General features: G+C 46.1%; 1 protein-coding gene and 1 non-coding gene across 11 annotated transcripts; both read left to right on the forward strand.

The window, feature by feature from the left end:
• The first annotated feature begins 1,415 nt into the window (after nucleotides 1–1,415).
• Nucleotides 1,416–23,751, forward strand: glyr1 (glyoxylate reductase 1 homolog (Arabidopsis)). Of its 10 annotated transcripts, none has more exons than XM_045715833.2 (16): nucleotides 1,416–1,661; nucleotides 2,249–2,285; nucleotides 2,415–2,494; nucleotides 2,600–2,747; nucleotides 5,092–5,202; nucleotides 6,984–7,079; nucleotides 14,228–14,281; nucleotides 16,166–16,216; nucleotides 17,029–17,102; nucleotides 18,044–18,164; nucleotides 18,390–18,500; nucleotides 18,764–18,865; nucleotides 19,103–19,265; nucleotides 19,497–19,676; nucleotides 20,539–20,663; nucleotides 21,401–23,751. In XM_045715833.2, exons 1-16 carry the CDS (start codon nucleotides 1,624–1,626, stop codon nucleotides 21,473–21,475), a joined length of 1,566 nt encoding a protein of 521 aa, XP_045571789.1. In that variant the 5' UTR covers nucleotides 1,416–1,623; the 3' UTR covers nucleotides 21,476–23,751. The 10 variants fall into 10 exon arrangements, with proteins under 10 accessions (XP_045571789.1, XP_045571790.1, XP_045571791.1 ...); XM_045715834.2 differs by having other exon boundaries at nucleotides 18,044–18,143; XM_045715840.2 differs by lacking the exon at nucleotides 1,416–1,661 and adding an exon at nucleotides 1,700–1,931.
• LOC123741943 (small nucleolar RNA SNORD35) lies at nucleotides 17,227–17,308 on the forward strand. The gene has a single exon (XR_006769466.1). It is a non-coding gene; the product is annotated as a small nucleolar RNA SNORD35 (small nucleolar RNA).
• Nucleotides 23,752–24,015: the final 264 nt, after the last annotated feature.

The following is a 24,015-nucleotide window of genomic DNA, read 5'->3' on the forward strand; positions in this document are numbered from 1 at the left end:
CAACCGATTGCTGCCCGCACCCGCCCGCCCGACTAACATCACTACTCTGGACGGCTCTGACTATGTGGACAATATGTGGACAACTACAAATACCTAGGTGTCTGGTTAGACTGCAAACTCTCCTTCCAGACTCACATTAAGCATCTCCGATCCAAAATGAAATCTAGAATCGTCTTCCTATTTCGCAACAAAGCATCCTTCACTCATGCTGCCAAACATACCCTCGTAAAACTGACTATCCTACCGATCCTTGACTTCGGCGATGTCATTTACAAAATAGCCTCCAACACTCTACTCAGCAAACTGGATGTAGTCTATCACAGTGCCATCCATTTTGTCACCAAAGCCCCATATACTACCCACCACTGCGACCTGTATGCTCTCGTTGGCTGGTCCTCACTACATATTCGTCGCCAAACCCACTGGCTCCAGGTCATCTATAAGTCTTTGCTAGGTAAAGCTCTGACTTAGCTCACTGGTCACCACAGCAACACACACCCGTAGCACGCGCTCCAGCAGGTATATTTCACTGGTCATCCCCAAAGCCAACACTTCCTTTGGCCGCCTTTCCTTCCAGCTCTCTGCTGCCAATGACTGGAACGAATTGCAAAAATCTGTGAAGCTGGAGTCTTATATCTCCCTCTCTAACTTTAAGCACCAGCTGTCAGAGCAGCTTACCGATCACTGTACCCGTACACAGCCAATCTGTAAATAGCACACCCAACTACCTCATCCCCATATTGTTATTTATCCTCTTGCTCCTTTGCACCCCAGTATCTCTACTTCCACATCATCATCTGTTCATCTATCACTCCAGTGTTAATGCTACATTGTAATTATGTCGCTCTATGGCCTATTTATTGCCTTACCTCCCTGCTCTTCTACATTTGCACACACTGTACATTGATTTTTCTATTGTGTTATTGACTGTATGTTTGTTTATGTGTAACTCTGATGTTGTTTTTGTCGCACTGCTTTGCTTTATCTTGGCCAGGTCGCAGTTGTAAATGAGAACTTGTTCTCAACTAGCCTACCTGGTTAAATAAAGGTGAAATAAAAAATAAAAATGATGTAGCCAATTTTGACTTTGTGTGTGTGGTAACTACGAGATTTGGGCAGACAGTATGAAGATTGGCTAAATCTGAAATCCCAGATCACGCATTTAGGCGATGTCATGGCAACGTTGGCTAGCAAAGCGCTGAGTAGAAACACGTCATTGGGACTAACGTTCGTCTTGCGCCGAACTGCGCATGTGCTTGCAGTCAAAGGCACTCCTTCGATATAAAGTAGTTTTTGAGAAAAATTAAAACGTGTCAGTTTGTCACTTTTACGAGGTTGGAGTAATAGCATGTTCAACTACTTAATACATTGGCTCCAATCTAGGTTGTACCTTTAGATTTTGAGAACATTAACAACTAAGGACGACATTTTTACTTCTCTCATTGACTTCTTATACCCCAAACCCCGACCTGGTACGTTTGTTCTTTTTCGTTAGCGTCCCCGGAAGTCTCGCGATGCTGTACCTCTGGATTTAGAAACTCTGTGGTTTGGGGTGACGCATGTGTTTTCTGGTGGGTGTGTTCTTTCACCGTGTTCAGTGCGACGTTTCAGTAAAGTTCTAAGATGGCGACGGTGCATCTGAGAATCGGGGACCTAGTTTGGTGAGATATGCATTTCAACTTACTTTAATCGTCTTATTCCATTCGAATTTCATTGTTTACATCGAATCCGTGTCGGATCAACTGAATTCGTGCATTTCCGTTACATTAGATCAGGTAGATGTGACAAAATATTCGTTTACTAATGGTAGTTGTCGATCGAACTCAAGACAAATACGTTACTGCCTGTTTAGCCCGAGTCAGCATAGCCATTAGCTAGCTAGTAAACTACTTAGCCTTGCCGCACCCAGAGAAGTGATACCGGACGCATCTGTAAGTAAATATTGCTCAATCCATATACTAACTATATCTATACACTGGTTAGTTTAGTTCTCTACGTGTTTACTGATGACATCTGAAAAGTGTGTACTGTGATGTTTGAGAAACAACATCAATCTTTAATTAGCCAGTTTAGCTAGCTGACTAGATAATAATCTGGTGACTGTGCCACCCGGGACATCTTGTTCGAAGACAATGTTTACTGCGACGGCGAATACAAGGGGTAGTGGAATTTATATTCTGAAAATCAAAACGTTATCTCGATAATGCAAAGTTTAATCATCAATCAAATTGCAATGTTCTTGTTTTAGGGGAAAGCTCGGGCGCTATCCTCCGTGGCCAGGCAAGGTAAGATCTGACGAATTCAAGCTAGCGAAATCTGAACACCATGGTCGTTTTGACTAAGAATTATATTGTATGCTAAACTGACTAGCTACACGTAAGTGATATTGTGATTAACTTTCTTTGTCTTTCCAGGTCGTCAGTCCTCCAAAGGACCTGAAAAAGCCAAGAGGGAAAAAATGTCATTTTGTCAAATTCTTTGGAACTGAAGACCAGTAAGTAAACAAACAAAACCTACGACAATATCTGTCACTTATCACTAATATCCATATCTAGCTTGCTTCCATCACTTATCCAACTGTGTGTGTGTGTGTGTGCAGTGCCTGGATAAAGGTGGAGCAGCTGAAGCCATACCACCCCCACAAAGAGGAGATGATCAAGATCAACAAGGGCAAACGTTTCCAACAGGCTGTGGATGCGGTGGAAGACTTCCTGAAGAAGAAAGAGAAACAGGGGGGGAAAGAACAGGTGAGGTAGTTGTACCCCCAGACAGGAAGAAAGTAGCCTGAAAAGTCATTTCTAGACCGTTTTCTTCCGTTTCATACCCAGTGAACATGACTGTTAGTCCAAAAGCCACAGGTAGAGAACAGGTGAGGAGGCTATAATGTTGTAGTCAACAGGTGATATCACCTGGATAACCCAGACACACTTTAGTCATTTGCTCACATTGTATATAGACTTATTTTTCTACTGTATTATTATTAACTGTATGTTTGTTTTACTCCATGTGTAACTCTGTGTTGTTGTTTGTGTCGAACTGCTTTTCTTTATCTTGCCCAGGTCGCAGTTGTAAATGAGAACTTGTTCTCAACTTGCCTACCTGGTTAAATAAAGGTGAAATTAAATAAGATTTTAGCAGACGCTCTTAAGCAAAGCAACTAGGGTTAAGTGCCTTGCTCAATGGCACATTGACATTTTAATTTTTTTTCACCTAGTAGGCTCTGGGATTCGAACCAGTGACCTATTGTTTACTTGCCCAATGCTCTTAACCGCTAGGCTACCTGCTGCTTTCCGTAACCTCCCTCCTCAGTGTGAAATGTCTCCACTTGCGTTGCTGAATTGCTAGATTTTCTGTGACGCAGCTGGAAAGACCGTTTCAGGAGGGCGGTTATGTGAGTTTGCGAGGCAGATATCCAGGGTTCTAGTCTCAGTGTAAGCTGGAGGAAGTGGTATGGGTTCTAGTCTCAGTGTAAGCGGGAGGAAGTGGTATGGGTTCTAGTCTCAGTGTAAGCGGGAGGAAGTGGTATGGGTTCTAGTCTCAGTGTAAGCGGGAGGAAGTGGTATGGGTTCTAGTCTCAGTGTAAGCGGGAGGAAGTGGTATGGGTTCTAGTCTCAGTGTAAGCGGGAGGAAGTGGTATGGGTTCTAGTCTCAGTGTAAGCGGGAGGAAGTGGTATGGGTTCTAGTCTCAGTGTAAGCGGGAGGAAGTGGTATGGGTTCTAGTCTCGGTGTAAGCGGGAGGAAGTGGTATGGGTTCTAGTCTCGGTGTAAGCGGGAGGAAGTGGTATGGGTTCTAGTCTCGGTGTAAGCGGGAGGAAGTGGTATGGGTTCTAGTCTCGGTGTAAGCTGGAGGAAGTGGTATGGGTTCTAGTCTCGGTGTAAGCTGGAGGAAGTGGTATGGGTTCTAGTCTCGGTGTAAGCTGGAGGAAGTGGTATGGGTTCTAGTCTCGGTGTAAGCGGGAGGAAGTGGTATGGGTTCTAGTCTCGGTGTAAGCGAGAGGAAGTGGTATGGCTAAGCAAGCGATGTGATGTCTGTCACATTGCCACCAGACAGATGGGATTTGTCCAACCATCAAAAAATTGACCTCAGGTCAACACTCTTAACTGTTCATCTAAATGAGTTCAACAACAGTTGGACTATGTCACTGTAATACTGAAGTGGAGAAGTAGGTATACCCACGTGCCTTGTCTATACATTCATAGGTTAGACCAGGGCTTTCCAACCCTGTTCCTGGAGAGCTACCCTCCTGTAGGTTTTCACTCCAACCCTGTTCCTGGAGTACTACTCTCCTGTAGGTTTTCACTCCAACCCTGTTCCTGGAGTACTACCCTCCTGTAGGTTTTCACTCCAACCCTGTTCTTGTGAGCTACCCTCCTGTAGGTTTTCACTCCAACCCTGTTCCTGGAGAGCTACCCTCCTGTAGGTTTACACTCCAACCCTGTTCCTGGAGAGCTACCCTCCTGTAGGTTTTACCTCCAACCCTGTTCCTGGAGAGCTACCCTCCTGTAGGTTTACACTCCAACCCTGTTCCTGGAGAGCTACCCTCCTGTAGGTTTACACTCCAATCCTAATCTAGCACACCTGATTCTAATAATTAGCTGTTTGATAAACTGAACCAGGTTAGTTACAACTGGGTTTGGGATGAAAGGGGTTAATGTATGGCTCTGTTATTCCCACAGAGCTCTGAGGGGAAATGGTTAATGTATGGCTCTGTTATTCCCACAGAGCTCTGAGGGGAAAGGGTTAATGTATGGCTCTGTTATTCCCACAGAGCTCTGAGGTGAAATGGTTAATGTATGGCTCTGTTATTCCCACAGAGCTCTGAGGGGAAAGGGTTAATGTATGGCTCTGTTATTCCCACAGAGCTCTGAGGGGAAATGGTTAATGTATGGCTCTGTTATTCCCACAGAGCTCTGAGGGGAAAGGGTTAATGTATGGCTCTGTTATTCCCACAGAGCTCTGAGGGGAAAGGGTTAATGTATGGCTCTGTTATTCCCACAGAGCTCTGAGGGGAAAGGGTTAATGTATGGCTCTGTTATTCCCACAGAGCTCTGAGGGGAAAGGGTTAATGTATGGCTCTGTTATTCCCACAGAGCTCTGAGGGGAAAGGAGACTCTAAAGGAAAGAAGACACCAACTAAACCTCTGAAGATCCTAGAGGAAGATGATGAAGACCTCAGTGCCCTGAAAGACCCCTCTGAGAAGGTTAGTAGTGGACTAGTGTGGTGGACACTCAGACTTACAGAAGCTGATATCATTTAAAAGGGCCAGTTGTCCAACACCTGCTGTGGCATCAGGTTACAGCTAGGTGTTGGTCCCACTCCCTTTTCAGCATCCTCAGTCCCACTGATTGGCTTGAACTCACACAGAGACCACTGAAGATCTCACTGATATACATCCCTAGTAGGTTCTACAGGGTGACTGTGAACCCACAGCCAGGTAAATACATACATCTCACTAGATATAGACTCTGATCAGCCCTAGTAGGTTCTACAGGGTGACTGTGAACCCACAGCCAGGTAAATACATACATCTCACTAGATATAGACTCTGATCAGCCCTAGTAGGTTCTACAGGGTGACTGTGAACCCACAGCCAGGTAAATACATACATCTCACTAGATATAGACTCTCTGATCAGCCCTAGTAGGTTCTACAGGGTGACTGTGAACCCACAGCCAGGTAAATACATACATCTCACTAGATATAGACTCTCTGATCAGCCCTAGTGGGTTCTACAGGGTGACTGTGAACCCACAACCTCTCTCTCCCTGAAGGCTCTAGCTCACATCTCACTCCCTGGTAGATGTATAGACTGTCTAGTCTACAAAGTGACTGACATCTCACTCCCTGGTAGATGTATAGACTGTCTAGTCTACAAAGTGACTGACATCTCACTCCCTGGTAGATGTATAGACTGTCTAGTCTACAAAGTGACTGACATCTCACTCCCTGGTAGATGTATAGACTGTCTAGTCTACAAAGTGACTGACATCTCACTCCCTGGTAGATGTATAGACTGTCTAGTCTACAAAGTGACTATCTAGTCAACCCCACACCCCAATAGGTGAAGTCTATCTACCGTAGTGACTGAACCCACAGGGTAATGTGTGTCTCCCTGGAAGCCCTGGGTGGCGTCTCACTACACACTAGGGGACTGTTTCCCGGACACAGGTGAAGCTTAATAATGGGCAAAAAGACCCATTTTCAATGTAGATTCTCTATTGAGCTTGTTTTGTAGTCCAGCACTAGACTAAACCCTGAGTCTGGGAAAGCACCTCTACATCTATAAGTTACTGTAGTCAACCCCACTCCACATTATCATAGTGTATCTAGTCTTTAAAGTGACTCCAAGGATAATGTGTCTCTCCCTGACAGACCTGACACCCCACTGCACATTATCATAGTGTATCTAGTCTTTAAAGTGACTCCAAGGATAATGTCTCTCTCCCTGACAGACCTGACACCCCACTCCACATTATCATAGTGTATCTAGTCTTTAAAGTGACTCCAAGGATAATGTCTCTCTCCCTGACAGACCTGACACCCCACTCCACATTATCATAGTGTATCTAGTCTTTAAAGTGACTCCAAGGGTAATGTCTCTCTCCCTGACAGACCTGACACCCCACTCCACATTATCATAGTGTATCTAGTCTTTAAAGTGACTCCAAGGGTAATGTCTCTCTCCCTGACAGACCTGACTGACACTCCACATGAGATGTATAGGACAGTTATTATAGTTTATCTAGTCTCAACAGTGACTGTAGTCAACGTCACACCCCTGTAGATGTATAGGTAATGTAGTCTACAGTCTCCCTGAAGACCAGCCTTACACTGCAGATCTATTGTTGCTTCCATAGATGAACTACCAGGGAGTAGAGTCTATCTGATCAACCCCACTCCCCAGTATTAGGCGTGTAGTGTCTGTCTTTAACTTCCAGGGTAATGTGACTTCCAGGGTAATGTGTGTCTCTCTCCCTGAAGGACCTAACTGACTCTGAACCAGAGCCGTCCAGTGTTGAGCGACTAGGGGGCCTGGGAACTACTGGACCTGTCTCAGGATTCAAATGGGAGAGCAGTGTAGGTGGAACCCTTCACACAGCCCGCCTGCCTTAACTTACCCCTTCAGCTCCCTTTACCTCTGCACGCTCCAGAACGCAGTGGGTAGTGACTGACCACTGGACCTGGAGAGGTAGAGGATGCAGGGTTTTGTCCCAGCCCAGCACTAAGATCTGATTAGCTTGGTTATCTGAGATCTGTCTGTGCTTTATCCTAATCCTAACTCAGAGGAAATATTTTTAGTCCAGGACTAGACTTAGTCTGTGTTGGGGAACCCCGCTGTAAAGTTGTTTGACTTGACGTTTGCCAGGATTTGCTAAAGCACATACAAATGGGACTTTTCTAATCAAGTTTTAGTGCTGGGCTGGAACAAAAGCCTGCATCCTCTGGTTACTCATCCAGGACCAGGGTTGGTGACCACTGTGGTAGATGCTGAGGGGGAGTCCTCTTCATCATGATTAGTCAGAAGGAAACAATGCTGGGTGGGAGTCCTCTTCATCATGATTAGTCAGAAGGAAACAATGCTGGGTGGGAGTCCTCTTCATCATGATTAGTCAGAAGGAAACAATGCTGGGTGGGAGTCCTCTTCATCATGATTAGTCAGAAGGAAACAATGCTGGGTGGGAGTCCTCTTCATCATGATTAGTCAGAAGGAAACAATGCTGGGTGGGAGTCCTCTTCATCATGATTAGTCAGAAGGAAACAATGCTGGGTGGGAGTCCTCTTCATCATGATTAGTCAGAAGGAAACAATGCTGAGGGGGAGTCCTCTTCATCATGATTAGTCAGAAGGAAACAATGCTGGGTGGGAGTCCTCTTCATCATGATTAGTCAGAAGGAAACAATGCTGGGTGGGAGTCCTCTTCATCATGATTAGTCAGAAGGAAACAATGCTGGGTGGGAGTCCTCTTCATCATGATTAGTCAGAAGGAAACAATGCTGGGTGGGAGTCCTCTTCATCATGATTAGTCAGAAGGAAACAATGCTGGGTGGGAGTCCTCTTCATCATGATTAGTCAGAAGGAAACAATGCTGGGTGGGAGTCCTCTTCATCATGATTAGTCAGAAGGAAACAATGTGATGAGGTGTAATCCCAGTCATTCCAACATGTCAGAAGAAAAGCTAGAGTTTCATATTGGAGATAAATACTTGATTTTTCTGATTTTAAGTTAACAAAAGTTTGTAACTTTTGCTATACAGCAACATTTGCGCATTCCAGAAACACAAATTCAGCATATGATTATAATAGATTCTTACACCATATTAAAGATGGGAGTCAGTGACAAAGTTAACAGCGATATCAGATGGACTTCAGCAATGACAAAGTATGAATCCTGACGCTAAACTTCTGATATTTTCCGCAAGTGAAACATCTTGCATCATGCTCGTCTACAAGATCTGTGGTTCATCCTGCTGCTCATGGCAGTCACATCGCTGAGTCTCAGTTTAATCTGGTCCCTGACATGTTAAAACATGTTACCAGGCATCCAACAATATCTGATCATCTGTGCAGAGTAGACCTGTGTAGAATGTATTTCTGGAACAATACCTCTATGGATGTCCCAAATGCCAGCCTATTTCCTGTATAGTGTATTACTATTGACCAGGGTCCATAGGACTCGTGTCAAAAGAAGTGCACTATATAGCCTAGGGAATATGATGCAACCTCAATCAGGCCATGGAGTCTCTTGTGAGAATACTACTACTAGTTTAGCAAATACTGCTGCTACTGCTGCTGCTGCTACTGCTGCTGCTGCTACTATTACTGCTGCTACTATTACTGCTGCTACTATTACTGCTGCTACTATTACTGCTGCTACTATTACTGCTGCTACTATTACTGCTGCTACTATTACTGCAGCTACTATTACTGCTGCTACTAATACTGCTGCTGCAATTGCTGCTGCTACTGCTATTACGGCTACTGCTATTACGGCTGCTGCTACTATTACGGCTGCTGCTACTATACGGCTGCTGCTACTATTACTGCTGCTGCTATTATTACGGCTGCTGCTACTATTACGGCTGCTGCTACTATTACGGCTGCTGCTATTATTACTGCTGCTGCTACTATTACGGCTGCTGCTACTATTACTGCTGCTGCTACTATTACTGCTGCTGCTATTATTACTGCTGCTGCTACTATTACTGCTGCTGCTATTATTACTGCTGCTGCTACTATTACTGCTGCTGCTACTATTACTGCTGCTGCTACTATTACTGCTGCTGCTACTATTACTGCTGCTGCTACTATTACTGCTGCTGCTACTATTACTGCTGCTGCTACTATTACTGCTGGTGCTACTACTGCTGGTGCTACTACTGCTGGTGCTACTACTGCTGGTGCTACTACTGCTGGTGCCTGCTACGACTGCTACTGCTACTACTACTACTACTGCTGCCGCTGCTGCTACTACCGCTGCTGCTGCTGCTACTGCTACTACTGCTGCACTACTGCTGCTGCCACTACTGCTACTGCTGCTGCCGCTGCTGCTACTACCGCTGCTGCTGCTGCCGCTACTGCTGCCACTACTGCTGCTGCCACTACTGCTGCTGCCACTACTGCTACTGCTGCCACTGCCGCTGCCGCTACTACTGCTACTGCTGCTGCCGCTACTACGACTGCTGCTACTACTGCTACTGCTGCCACTACTGCTGCTGCCACTACTGCTGCTGCCGCCACTGCTGCTGCCGCTACTGCTGCTGCCGCTACTGCTGCTGCCGCTACTGCTGCTGCCGCTACTGCTACTACTGCTACTGCTGCCACTACTGCTGCTACTGCTACGACTACTGCTGCTGCCGCTGCTGCTGCTGCCGCTACTGCTGCTGCTGCTGCTACTGCTGCTGCCGCTACTGCTGCTGCCGCTACTGCTGCTACTACTACTGCTCTACTGCTACTACTGCTGCTACTACTGCTGCTGCCACTACTGCTGCTACTACTGCTACTACTGCTGCTGCCACTGCTGCTGCTGCCACTACTGCTGCTGCCACTGCTACTGCTACTACTGCTACTGCTACTACTGCTGCTGCTACTGCTGCTGCTGCCACTGCTGCCGCTGCTGCCACTACTGCTGCTGCCACTACTGCTGCTGCCACTACTGCTGCTGCCACTACTGCTGCTGCTACTACTGCTGCTGCTACTACTGCTACTACGACTGCTGCCACTACTGCTGCTGCCACTGCTACTGCTGCCGCTACTGCTGCTACTGCCACTACTGCTGCTGCTACTGCTGCCACTGCTGCCTACTGCCACTGCTGCTGCTGCCACTACTGCTGCTGCCACTGCTGCTGCTGCTACTACTACTGCTGCTGCTACTACTGCTGCTGCTACTACTACTACCGCTGCTACTGCTGATGCTACGACTACTACTGCTGCTGCTGCTGCTACTACTGCTGCTGCTACTACCACTGCTGCTGCTGCTACTGCTGCTACTATTCCGACTGCTACTGCTGCCACTGCTGCCACTGACTGCTACTGCCGCTACTGCTGCTGCTACTACTGCTGCTACTGCTGCTACCACTGCTACTACTGCTGCTACTGCTCCTACTGCCACTACTGCTGCTGCCACTACTGCTGCTGCTACTGCTGCCGCTGCTACGACTACTGCTGCTGCTACTACTGCTGCTGCTACTACTACTACCGCTGCTACTGCTGATGCTACGACTACTACTGCTGCTGCTGCTGCTACTACTGCTGCTGCTACTGCCACTGCTACTACTGCTGCTACTGCTGCTACTATTACTACTGCTACTGCTGCCACTGCCGCTACTGCTGCTACTGCCGCTACTGCTGCTACTACGACTGCTGCTACTGCTGCTACTACGACTACTACTGCTGCCACTGCTGCTACTGCCGCTACTACTGCTACTGCTGCCACTACTGCTACTGCTGCTACTGCCGCTACTGCTGCCACTGCCGCTACTGCTGCTACTGCGCTGCTGCTGCCTGCCGCTACTGCTGCTACTGCCGCTACTACTGCTACTGCTGCTACTGCCGCTACTACTGCTACTGCTGCCACTACTGCTTCTGCTACTACTGCTGCTGCTGCTGCTACATGGAGCAAAAATATAAAGACACCATGTAAAGTGTTGGTTTCATGAGCTGAAATAAAAGATCCCAGAAATGTTCCATACGCACAAAAAGCTTATTTCTCAGCGTTCAGCAGTCCCCTTCTGTGAGCTTGTGTGGCCTACCAGTTCGTGGCTGAGCCTTTGCTGCTCCTATCGGTTTCCACTTCACAATAACAGCACTTATAGTTGACCGGGACAGCTCTAGCAGGGCAGAGATTTGACAAACTGACTTGTTGGAAAGGTGGCATTCTATGATGGTGCCACATTGAAAGTCACTGAGCTCTTCTGTAAGGTCCTTATACTGCCAATGTTTGTCTATAGAGAATGCATGGTTGTGTGCTCGATTTTATTCACGGCTGAAATAGCCGACTCCACTCATTTGAAGGGGTTTCCACATACTATTGTGTGTGTGTGTATCAAGAAGCTGATTACACAGCATGATAATTACACAGGTGCACCTTGTGCTGGGGACAATAAAAGGCCTCTCTAGAATGTGCAGTTGTGTCACAACACAATGCCACAAATGTCTCCAAGTTTTGGGGGAGCGTGAAATTGGCATGCTCACTGCAGCAATGTCCACCAGAGCTGTTGCCAGATAATTGAATGTTCATTTCTCTACCATAGAGAATTTGGCAGTACGTCCAACCCGCCTCAACTGCAAGCCACATGTATGGCGTCGTGTGGGCGAGTGGTTTGCTGATGTCAGCGTTGTGCACGGTGCCCAATGGTGGGATGGGCAGGCATAAGTTATGGACAACGGACACCATTTTATCGATGGCAATTTGAATGCAGAGATACCGTGACATTGTCGTCGTTCATCCACCACCATCACCTCATGTTTCAGCATGATAATGCACGGCCCCATTCATCCGCCACCATCACCTCATGTTTCAGGAAAATGTTGGTCACACCTGATACGGATTGGTTTTCTGATCCACGCCCCTACTTTTTTTTTAAGGTGTCTGTGACCAATAGATGCATATCTGTATTCCCAGTCATGTGGAATCCATAGATTAGGGCCTAATTCATTAATTTAAATTGACTGATTTCTTTATGAACTATAACTCAGTAAAATCTTTGAAATTAGTGCATGTTGTTAGAGAATATTGGTAGTAGTGGGAGCTTAGAGCTATGTCCCCCTGGTCCCCAGACCCCGCGTGCCGTCCTCCAGTACCCCAACAGTACAGTTTAGTTGTATCCCTGGTCCTCCAGTACCCCAACAGTACAGTTTAGTTGTATCCCTGGTCCTCCAGTACCCCAACAGTACAGTTTAGTTGTATCCCTGCTCCTCCAGTACCCCAACAGTACAGTTTAGTTGTATCCCTGCTCCTCCAGTACCCCAACAGTACAGTTTAGTTGTATCCCTGCTCCTCCAGTACCCCAACAGTACAGTTTAGTTGTATCCCTGCTCCTCCAGTACCCCAACAGTACAGTTTAGTTGTATCCCTGCTCCTCCAGTACCCCAACAGTACAGTTTAGTTGTATCCCTGCTCCTCCAGTACCCCAACAGTACAGTTTAGTTGTATCCCTGCTCCTCCAGTACCCCAACAGTACAGTTTAGTTGTATCCCTGCTCCTCCAGTACCCCAACAGTACAGTTTAGTTGTATCCCTGCTCCTCCAGTACCCCAACAGTACAGTTTAGTTGTATCCCTGCTCCTCCAGTACCCCAACAGTACAGTTTAGTTGTATCCCTGCTCCTCCAGTACCCCAACAGTACAGTTTAGTTGTATCCCTGCTCCTCCAGTACCCCAACAGTACAGTTTAGTTGTATCCCTGCTCCTCCAGTACCCCCAACAGTACAGTTTAGTTGTATCCCTGGACAAACACACCTTGTTCAACTCATCGAGGCTTGATGATTAGTTGACCAGTTGAATCAGGTTTGCTTGTCCAGGGTTACAATAATAATGTGTTCTGTTGGTGGTACTGGAGGACCAGGGTTGGGCTGCTGGTGGTACTGGAGGACCAGGGTTGGGCTGTTGGTGATACTGGAGGACCAGGGTTGGGCTGTTGGTGATACTGGAGGACCAGGGTTGGTGGTACTGGAGGACCAGGGTTGGGCTGTTGGTGATACTGGAGGACCAGGGTTGGGCTGTTGGTGATACTGGAGGACCAGGGTTGGGCTGTTGGTGATACTGGAGGACCAGGGTTGGGCTGTTGGTGGTACTGGAGGCCCAGGGTTGGGCCGTTGGTGGTACTGGAGGACCAGGGTTGGGCTGTTGGGGGTACTGGAGGACCAGGGTTGGGCTGTTGGGGGTACTGGAGGACCAGGGTTGGTGGTACTGGAGGATCAGGGTTGGTGGTACTGGAGGATCAGGGTTGGGCCAGGGTTGGTGGTACTGGAGGATCACGGTTGGGCCGTTGGGGGTACTGGAGGACCAGGGTTGGGAAACACTGGTTTAGAGAATACTGTTAGGGGTTTAGAGAATACTACTAGTGGTTTAGAGAATACTGTTAGTGGTTTAGAGAATACTGCTAGTGGTTTAGAGAATACTGTTAGTGGTTTAGAGAATACTGTTAGTGGTTTAGAGAATACTGTTAGTGGTTTAGAGAATACTGTTAGTGGTTTAGAGAATACTGTTAGTGGTTTAGAGAATACTGCTAGTGGTTTAGAGAATACTGTTAGTGGTTTAGAGAATACTGTTAGTGGTTTAGAGAATACTGTTAGTGGTTTAGAGAATACTGTTAGTGGTTTAGAGAATACTGTTAGTGGTTTAGAGAATACTGTTAGTGGTTTAGAGAATACTGTTAGTGGTTTAGAGAATACTGTTAGTGGTTTAGAGAATACTGCTAGTGGTTTAGAGAATACTGCTAGTGGTTTAGAGAATACTGTTAGTGGTTTAGAGAATACTGTTAGTGGTTTAGAGAATACTGTTAGTGGTTTAGAGAATACTGTTAGTGGTTTAGAGAATACTGTTAGTGGTTTAGAGAATACTGTTAGTGGTTTAGAGAATACTGCTATAGTGGTTTAGAGAATACTGTTATAGTGGTTTAGAGAATACTGCTAGTAGTACTACCAGTTTAGAGAATACTGAACTCTCTTCCATTGTAGCCAGTACAGGATGATCCCCATTTCAACAGTTGAACTCTCTTCCATTGTAGCCAGTACAGGATGATCCCCATTTCCACCACTTTCTGCTCAGCCAGACTGAGAAGGTAAGAGGGAAAGTTTGCTGAACATTTGTTCAACATTTTTGCTTGGGGGGGGGGGGGCTGGTTGGTTGGTTGGTTTTGCAGCTGTTGCACTGTGACTGCACACTGTTGGGGTTTAAGGGCTCAGGGGGTGAGGTTCCCCCTAGGTACAGATCTAGAATCAGCTTCCCCTCCCCCATTCTAAACTGACCCAAGATCAGCGTCTACGGGCAACTTCACCCTACTCTGTTAGGTGGGAGCATAACATAGTGTGTATGAGCTTCATAGGGATAAAGTCTGTGTTCCAATTGTCTATCCTTCTCTTGAAGACTCTTACGCTCCCCATCATGGATTTCAGAATGGTGGAAACATGACTTCGTCCAGCCGATGCTTTTTAAATCCACCATGGGGAGTGTGCAAGGGCACACTTCAGGAGAAGGTTATAGAATCAGGAAGCAGACTGTTTGGAGACTTTTTGTTGTTGCTTGTAACTGTTTTCTCCATTGATCATTAATTAACCCTTTCTTCCCCTACCTTTTTCTGTGTGGTGTAGTTCAGTGTGATGCTTTATTAGGTAGTTAATTCAATGTAAATGTTTATCTGCACTCTACTGTGGCAATTTCCTTTTACATTTCACTGGTACTTCTATGGGGCACAGTTTTTAATGAAAGATCAATTAGATGGTTTATTTCATCTGGAAGCATGTGAAATCTATTGTTTGTAGAGCTCCCTTCCCTCCCTTCCTTTCCTCCCTCCTCCCTTCTCCCTATCCTGCTGCTCTTGCATGGATTTCCCTCTGAATCCTTCTTGCATCCCAGATGGCACCCTATTGCCTATATAGTGCACTACTTTTTCAGGCAACACTATGCACTCTGAATCTCCCCCTCCTCAGGCAACAAAATGGACTCTGAGTTCCATAATTCCTTGCCTTGGACACATGGCAAGCCACAGCCCTGAAGGTGTAACTGTTAAACTGTAGCACCACGTGGTCAGTCTGATAACTCCAGCAGTACAGTTGTAACTGGTATTACCTGCATGTTACAGACAGTTATCTAATCGTACAGCACAAACCGCCAAAGTCCAGTCCAGGGTGTCAAACATACGGAACAAACTGAATATACTTTCCAATGACTGAAACCAAATAGAAACGTGATAATGGACCTACATTCATACAGTTTATTGACTGTGTCCTTGTTGTTAATAATCATTTTAAATAAAAGCTAGACCGTCAGGAAGCATCAAATTCCCTAAAAATGATGGATAGAGAGGACTATTTTGGCCCATTTTGACAGAGGATAATTAATACATTTTCATTGTGGCCCTCCGCAACTCGTGGAAGATTGAATGCGGCCCCTTGGCAAAGTGAGTTTGACACCGCTGCTCTAGTCACACACACACACACACTATGTATATTGTCTGAGGGAGATTCAGAGTGAATATACACAAACTCAAGAAGACACTCCATAACACAGCTTTGGTGGAAAGTTAGCAACTCTGTGTATAAAACAATGAAAAAATATATATTTTTAATATAAATCCCCCTCTCGTTTTCTACTTCCTCCTAGAATTGGATGAATCAACTCGACACTGAATTTGTGCAATCACACAGTCCTCGTCAGTGTTACCAAAGCAAGTCTAGCAGCATGCTACAAACCCTAGCTAGCATTAGCTTAGCCGTTCAACAGCACCACCAGAACTAGGAATAAAAAGTGTCTCTGTTCAGTCAATGAGTGAATCCCAAATGGCTACTTTTGGCCAAAGCCCTATCTGGGCCCTGGTCACCAGTAGTGCACTATAAAGGGAATACAGTGCTGTTTTGGGATGCATCCAGTGTGATGGTTTTTGGAGGATGTTAGCAGCACTGTCTGTGTAAACTAATGTCCTTTAACCTTTTCTCTCCCTCCTCAGCCTGCCTCGTCCATGGAGCCTATCAGTAAACGCCTGAAGATCGTTGAGGAGGTGAGCAAGCAGTCTGTCTCAAACGGCTCCCTGTAACTAGGGCCCTGTGTTTGGCACGACTTTTCCACCCCACATTCTGACCGAATTGAGGCACTGCTTTAACCTCTGGTCATTCTGGTCAAAAGTAGTTCACTATATAGGGAATAGCGTGCCATTTGTGACAGTCTTAATGCTTGACCTCTTCACTCACCCTCAGTACCTTTCTCTATTTGCTGTCTGAGTCTACTTTGGCTCGCCTTAGGAAGCAGTGACTTGAAACCAATAAGCGGCCGCTGGAGGCGTATGTTATGTTGGGGTACAGCGGCCGCTGGAGGCGTATGTTATGTAGGGGGACAGCTGGAGGCATATGTTATGTAGGGGGACAGCTGGAGGCGTATGTTATGTAGGGGGACAGCTGGAGGCGTATGTTGTGTAGGGGGACAGCTGGAGGCGTATGTTGTGTAGGGGGACAGCTGGAGGCGTATGTTGTGTAGGGGGACAGCTGGAGGCGTATGTTGTGTAGGGGGACAGCTACTGCCAGTGTTGGTTTTGCATGTGGGTTTCAGACGTGTATATATTTATCACATGAATGTATGTCATTGGTTTCAGTCTTAACTCTGAGGAAGACTCTATTTGTACCACAGAGCCCCAAGGTGCTTCCTACATGACACACATTACTGAATGGCATTTATTTTCATACTAACAGCAAGTACTAGATCAAATATTCCAAAAACAAGTAAGCCCCAGTAGATACAGTATGTTTGTACTCCTCTGTGGTCGGGAACTCTCGATGCGCGTGTTAAAATGATGATGGTGTTTTTTGGTCTGTACAGGACACAAGGTCACCGTCTATCCAAGCTGCAGACAGCACCGCCATCAACGGCAGTATTACTCCCACAGACAAACGGTAGGAGATACTGTAATAATGTGTATGTAACTGTATTATCACCATGTCTCTCCTATAGTTCATCAGTAGTACAGGCTGTTCACTCTACGTGTAATAACAGATCATGGAATAAAATAAGCTCTCCTGCAAGTGATGTTTCTCACGATGGTCTTCCAAGCCGTTGTGGCTTTGATGAAACTGCCTGTAGGCAACTCTGATGCAGTGTAACTTGATGATGGAGCGACGTGTTGGTCACTGGCTGCACCTATATAGTAGACCAGGGTCTGTATTTACACACTGCTGATAAGGGCTCAGATTTCCCTTTTACATTACATGGACAGGTGGGACCTGATCCTAGACCAGCTCTATGACTGAATACTGGTCCTTTTAGATTACATGGACAGGTGGGACCTGATCCTAGACCAGCTCTATGACTGAATACTGGTCCTTTTAGATTACATGGACAGGTGGGACCTGATCCTAGACCAGCTCTATGACTGAATACTGGTCCTTTTAGATTACATGGACAGGGGGGACCTGATCCTAGACCAGCTCTATGACTGAATACTGGTCCTTTTAGATTACATGGACAGGGGGGACCTGATCCTAGACCAGCTCTATGACTGAATACTGGTCCTTTTAGATTACATGGACAGGTGGGACCTGATCCTAGACCAGCTCTATGACTGAATACTGGTCCTTTTAGATTACATGGACAGGGGGGACCTGATCCTAGACCAGCTCTATGACTGAATACTGGTCCTTTTAGATTACATGGACAGGTGGGACCTGATCCTAGACCAGCTCTATGACTGAATACTGGTCCTTTTAGATTACATGGACAGGGGGACCTGATCCTAGACCAGCACTCCTGCTTTATGACTATGAATACTGGCCCCAGTTTTATTTTTTGTCCATCAGGAAAAGGAATAAAAATGTAAACTTGTATCTTTCCTTTACAGGATAGGGTTCCTAGGGCTGGGGCTCATGGGTAGCGGAATAGTGTCCAACCTGTTAAAGATGGGTCACGTCGTCACAGTGTGGAATCGCACAGTAGAAAAGGTACCGCAAGACAACCAACATGTGAGAAAATACGATACAGAATTTACTCCTGTGATTCCATCATAACTATTATTATTAAAACCACAGTTATTTGGATGCAGTATTTTATTCTATGCAATAAATCATTTATTTATAATGTAATGTAGCAACGTTTGGGTTTGGTGCTGATTTTGACCTACGTCCTGTTGTGACATCGCTTCCTGTGAGCTCACTTCCTGTCTTGTTCCTGTTGTCTTCCCGCTGCAGTGTGACCTGTTCATCCAGGAGGGGGCCAGGTTAGGGCGGACCCCAGCAGAGGTGGTCTCCCTGTGTGACATCACCTTCTCCTGCGTCTCAGACCCCAAGGCTGCCAGGGATGTAAGTACTAAGGAAACGGGGACACATCTCAACAGACGATGTTTGTATGTGTGTAGTCAGGCCAGATTTACAGGCAGATGAAAAAGAGTGAAATGTTAGCACAAACAGACTGGCTGCCATGTTGCTGTAGTTAGTAAGCTTGGCGTGATAAGTATTGTAATGCCTTTTTAGTTCTGACTGCAGTGACTCATTTATCTCACTACATATGACTCTTAATACCCCTCCCTCTCTTTCTCTCCTCTCTCGTTCTCTCTCTCTGCCAGTTGGTGCTGGGTCCCAGTGGAGTGCTCCAGGGCATCAGGCCAGGGAAATGTTACGTAGAGATGTCTACCGTGGACCCAGAGACCATCACAGAGCTCTCACAGGTATACACACACACACACACACACACACACACACACACACACACACACACACACACACACACACACACACACACACACAGCTTGTGATTCCAGGTGTATGCTTCTTCCACTGTCGCTAGGTCATCACTCTCCCATTGGGTACTGTCGTTACATCAATCATCTTATCCTATGCTCTCTCATTGGCTCCTCTACTGCCACACCACTGTCTGATTGGCTCCCGTCTCTGTCTGTCATTAGGTGATATCGTCGCGGGGCGGGCGCTTCCTGGAGGCTCCTGTGGCTGGGAGCCAGCAGGTATCTAACGAAGGCATGCTGGTCATCCTAGCGGCCGGAGACAGGACGGTCTACGAAGACTGCAGCTCCTGTTTCCAGGCCATGGGCAAGACCTCATTCTTCCTAGGTAGATGGTCTGAGTTTTACCAGTGTCTTATCCCAGGACTATCCAATTTCCTGTGTGTTATCAGGTGAAGCAGGCTAACGTGTGTGTGTGTGTGTGTGTGTGTGTGTGTGTGTGTGTGTGTGTGTGTGTGTGTGTGTGTGTGTGTGTGTGTGTGTGTGTGTGTGTGTGTGTGTGTGTGTGTGTGTGTGTGTGTGTGTGTGTGTGTGTGTGTGTGTGTGTGTGTGTTATCAGGTGAGGTGGGTAACGCAGCGAGGATGATGCTGATCCTCAACATGGTACAGGGAAGCTTCATGGCAACCATCGCCGAGGGGCTGACCCTAGCCCAGGCCACAGGCCAATCACAGCATACCTTCCTGGACATCCTGTCTCAGGGTCAGATGGCCAGCACCTTCGTGGACCAAAAATGCCAGAGTGAGTCAGAAACAGAAGCACTGCTGAGTCAGAAACAGAAGCACTGCTGAGTCAGAAACGGAAGCACTGCTGAGTCAGAAACGGAAGCACTGCTGAGTCAGAAACGGAAGCACTGCTGAGTCAGAAACGGAAGCACTGCTGAGTCAGAAACGGAAGCACTGCTGAGTCAGAAACGGAAGCACTGCTGAGTCAGAAACGGAAGCACTGCTGAGTCAGAAACGGAAGCACTGCTGAGTCAGAAACGGAAGCACTGCTGAGTCAGAAACGGAAGCACTGCTGAGTCAGAAACGGAAGCACTGCTGAGTCAGAAACGGAAGCACTGCTGAGTCAGAAACGGAAGCACTGCTGAGTCAGAAACGGAAGCACTGCTGAGTCAGAAACGGAAGCACTGCTGAGTCAGAAACGGAAGCTATTCCCTATATAGTGCACTGCTTTAGACCAGGGCCCTATTCCCTATATAGTGCACTGCTTTAGACCAGGGGAAAATTGGAAACTCGGAGCATAGTGAATTCAACACTTGCACAAGCAACGTGCTAGAGGCATCACTACAGACCCTGGTTCAATCCTGGGCTGTATCACAACCGGCCGTGATCGGGTGGTGCACAATTGGCCCAGCGTCGTCCGGGTTAGGGGAGGGTTAGGCCGTCATTGAAAATAAGAATTTGTTCTTAACTGACTTGCCTAGTTAGTGAAATATGTCCCAGTTTTGATGGTTACAGAAGTTCCCCTGATTGTTACATGTTCATGTTGTAATACCTTCCTCGTCTATGATTTAAACTATTCAAAATGGTACATATGTTTCATTACATCTCTCCACTGGTAATGATGAGGTCTTCCCCCCCCCCCCCCCGGATCTTTCCAGATATCCTACAGGGAAACTTCAAACCAGACTACTATTTGAAACACATTCAGAAGGATCTGAGGCTAGCCATCTCCATGGGCGACACAGCCAATCACCCGACCCCTATGGCTGCAGCAGCCAATGAGGTAAGATGTTGTTGGATTGACACACACAAAATGGATTGACACACACAAAATGAGATTCCAAATGGCATTGGGGGTAGATCTTAGCTGTTTCAAACGGTATAACTGTCCACATACCCATAGATATTTTACCCATAGTGTTAGCCCAGGACTTGCAGTATATAAAATGGGATATATACGTATTCTACATAAGGTGTACATATGTCAACATTACTAACTGATATATAATAACCTGTTGTGGGGGGAACGCGGGTTCCTAACCTGTTGCGGGGGGAACGCGGGTTCCTAACCTGTCGCGGGGGGAACGCGGGTTCCTAACCTGTCGCGGGGGGAACGCGGGTTCCTAACCTGTCGCGGGGGGAACGCGGGTTCCTAACCTGTCGCGGGGGGAACGCGGGTTCCTAACCTGTCGCGGGGGGAACGCGGGTTCCTAACCTGTCGCGGGGGGAACGCGGGTTCCTAACCTGTCGCGTGGGGGGGGGGGCATAGAGACACTGAGGGACACGAGGCCCCTGGGACGCAGAGACTGATTGAAACCTCATATTTACCAGAGAAGAATTAAACAAGCATCTCATCTCTCATGTTTTCTAACCCAGTGAGATTGTTTCTTTTGGAACACCTCTCCTTTTCTTTGGACCAAATTCTGTTTCCGTGAACAATAAAGTTGTATGTTTAGTCTCACTTTATGACAACGTTACTTTTTGATACATACTAAGCATTTCTGTCTGTGTCATCTGTAGGTCTACAAGAGGGCTAAAGCACTGGACCAGTCAGACAACGACATGTCGGCTGTCTACAGAGCCTACATTCACTAAACCTCCTGAAGAGCCTGTCCCCGACCTGTCCTCCCCCCCGACCTGTCCTCTCCCCCCCGACCTGTCCTCTCCCCCCCGACCTGTCCTCTCCCCCCCGACCTGTCCTCTCCCCCCCGACCTGTCCTCTCCCCCCCGACCTGTCGTTTCCCTGTCCTCTCCTCGACCTGTCCTCCTCTCCTCTGGACCACACTTATCTTTTATACATTTTTATTCCCATTTTATTAAGTATTTTTGCCTGGCACCAGAGATATTGGTGTACTTCCCAAATGCCATCCTATTTCCTATATAGTACTCTACTTTTGACCAGGGTCCATGATTTCCTCGTGCATGAAGCTGAATACCCAACTCTGCAGAATCAGGGCCCATAGGGCTCTGGTCAGAAGTTGTGCACTACATGGGGAATAGTATGTCATCTGGGAGGCAGCTATTCCTTCCCGGTAACGTGATGGGAACCTCGAATTAGTCCACCTGGAACATTGCACTGACTGAGGTTTCTAATAATGCTAGTAGAATGGTCCACAGAAGGTAGCTTTTTCCCCCCACATATTTGCGTTTTGTTGTCGATAGTGTTGTTCAAGTTTCTGATGGTAAAGTACTGCAGGGTGTTCAGAACAGATTTTGGGATACGGCCCCATTGCTGACGCAAGGTAAGATGTTCAGTAGTGATATGGAACGCGACACATTGCCTGTTGCTGTCGGGTGGGTTTTGAAGCTGCACGGGCCATGGATTAATTTATCACTCTTTCTTTCTTTGCATTTTATTTAATTCTATGTGTGAAAATGTCATCTTTAATTAGAATGTCCAGAATTTCATATAAACGTATAAAGCTGTTGATATTATCTTTTAAAAAGAGGGCAAAGGCTTGAGAAGCACCAAGAGGAATAATGCCACTGCATTGCCTTAATATTGGAACCATTTGAAATCTTCTGACATGTATTTATTTATTTTTAGACGCTCTAGATCTCTCTATTCTACTTCTCTTTTGGTGCAGTTTGGCCTGGAGTTGTTTCCGTAGTTGTCTGAATCTGAACAGTGTTTTGTTTGTTGTGTTAGCTTGTTAGAGAACCTGCTCCCTTAAGGTTATATTAATAAGGTTATATTAATAAGGTTATATTAATAAGGTTATTCTGACGCCTTGTAATACAGTAATGACTTAATCCTTCTTCTAACCGGGATTCACCCCAAATGGCACCCTACTCCCTTTATAGTGAACTTGTTTAGACCAGAAATCTGGTCAAAAGTATTGCGCTAGATAGGGAATAGGGTTCCATTTGGACTCATCCCAGGACATTAAGGGGATCACGTTTAAAACCCATGCAGTGGTCTAACATTATTAAAAACAGGCAAGTCGATCACTTTTTATTGTACATGTATGTTTTGGAGCCACGTTGCTTAGCGACCTGTTTTGTATTTTAACATGACTATAGATCTCTTGGGTTGATGACTTGGGTTATTGTACCTCAACTGTTGCCCTTTGCAGTGGGGATAGATTAGCCTGGGTCCCAGTCTGTTTGTGCTGTCATGCCAACTCATTGTCATATCAAACATGTTGGGCTTGACAAGTACAGCAAGGAAGTTGGCCAAGACCACAAACAGATCTGGGATCAGACTAAGGAGGAAAGATGTATTTATTACCAGATCAATCACCATATAGGAAACTGTCTAACTACAGAATGTGAATTTCAGTTGAATCATAACCGCTCCCTGAGATTCAGGGCCCAAACTACAACCTTTTACGTTCTCCTTCAAAGGGTTACCTGGCAGGGCCATGAGAAGACAGGCAATTGTTACCTGAATGGCAGTGGGGGAATTTAGGCCACATAAAACATAACAAAATAATTTACTTTAAAGAGAATTAGTCACCATTGAAAGACCTTGTAACCTGCTTGAGATGGGTTATTGTCCTGGCAAAATAAAATATTGCTCACTTTCAATAATGATTTTATCCCTTTCTGTTTTAGTTCATTTTGATTTGGAAAAATGTGAAACTATTCAACTCATTGTTAAAACACAATTTAACATGTATAACATCTGATTTTGGCTTAATATAATTTTCATGTCGCAAGGTCTTGATCATCCCATTTGTAGAAGTAGATTTTCCTTTTGCCAAACAAGATGTAAATTAAGTTTTTTAGGTTTAATTTGTTTAAACACGGAAATAGTTTAAAGATTTAAGTACTGTTTTTAGTAGGAAACATTCAAACAAATGACTTGTAAATAGCCCATATTGGTTGAGTGGATGTACGCTTTATAAATAAAGGGTAATATAAAAATACTTTTGGTTAGACTCCTCTACTGACTGTCAATCATCTGATGTGTCCCAAATGGCATCATATTCCCTATAAAGTGACCCTGGACTAAAGTAGTACACTATCCTATGGCCCGCGGTCTAATGTTGTACACTACCCTATGGACCTTGGTGTGAAGTAGTGCACTGCATAGGGAATAGGGTACCATATGAAACACTGTCTTAATACTGTAGATTGTTCTGTTCAGTGTTAGCTGTTTTAAATGAATCTGTTGTAAACCTCGTCTTTAT

The sequence above is a fragment of the Salmo salar genome, chromosome 03, assembly GCF_965601325.2.
Source record: "Salmo salar chromosome 03, fSalSal1, whole genome shotgun sequence".
NCBI lineage: Eukaryota > Metazoa > Chordata > Actinopteri > Salmoniformes > Salmonidae > Salmo > Salmo salar.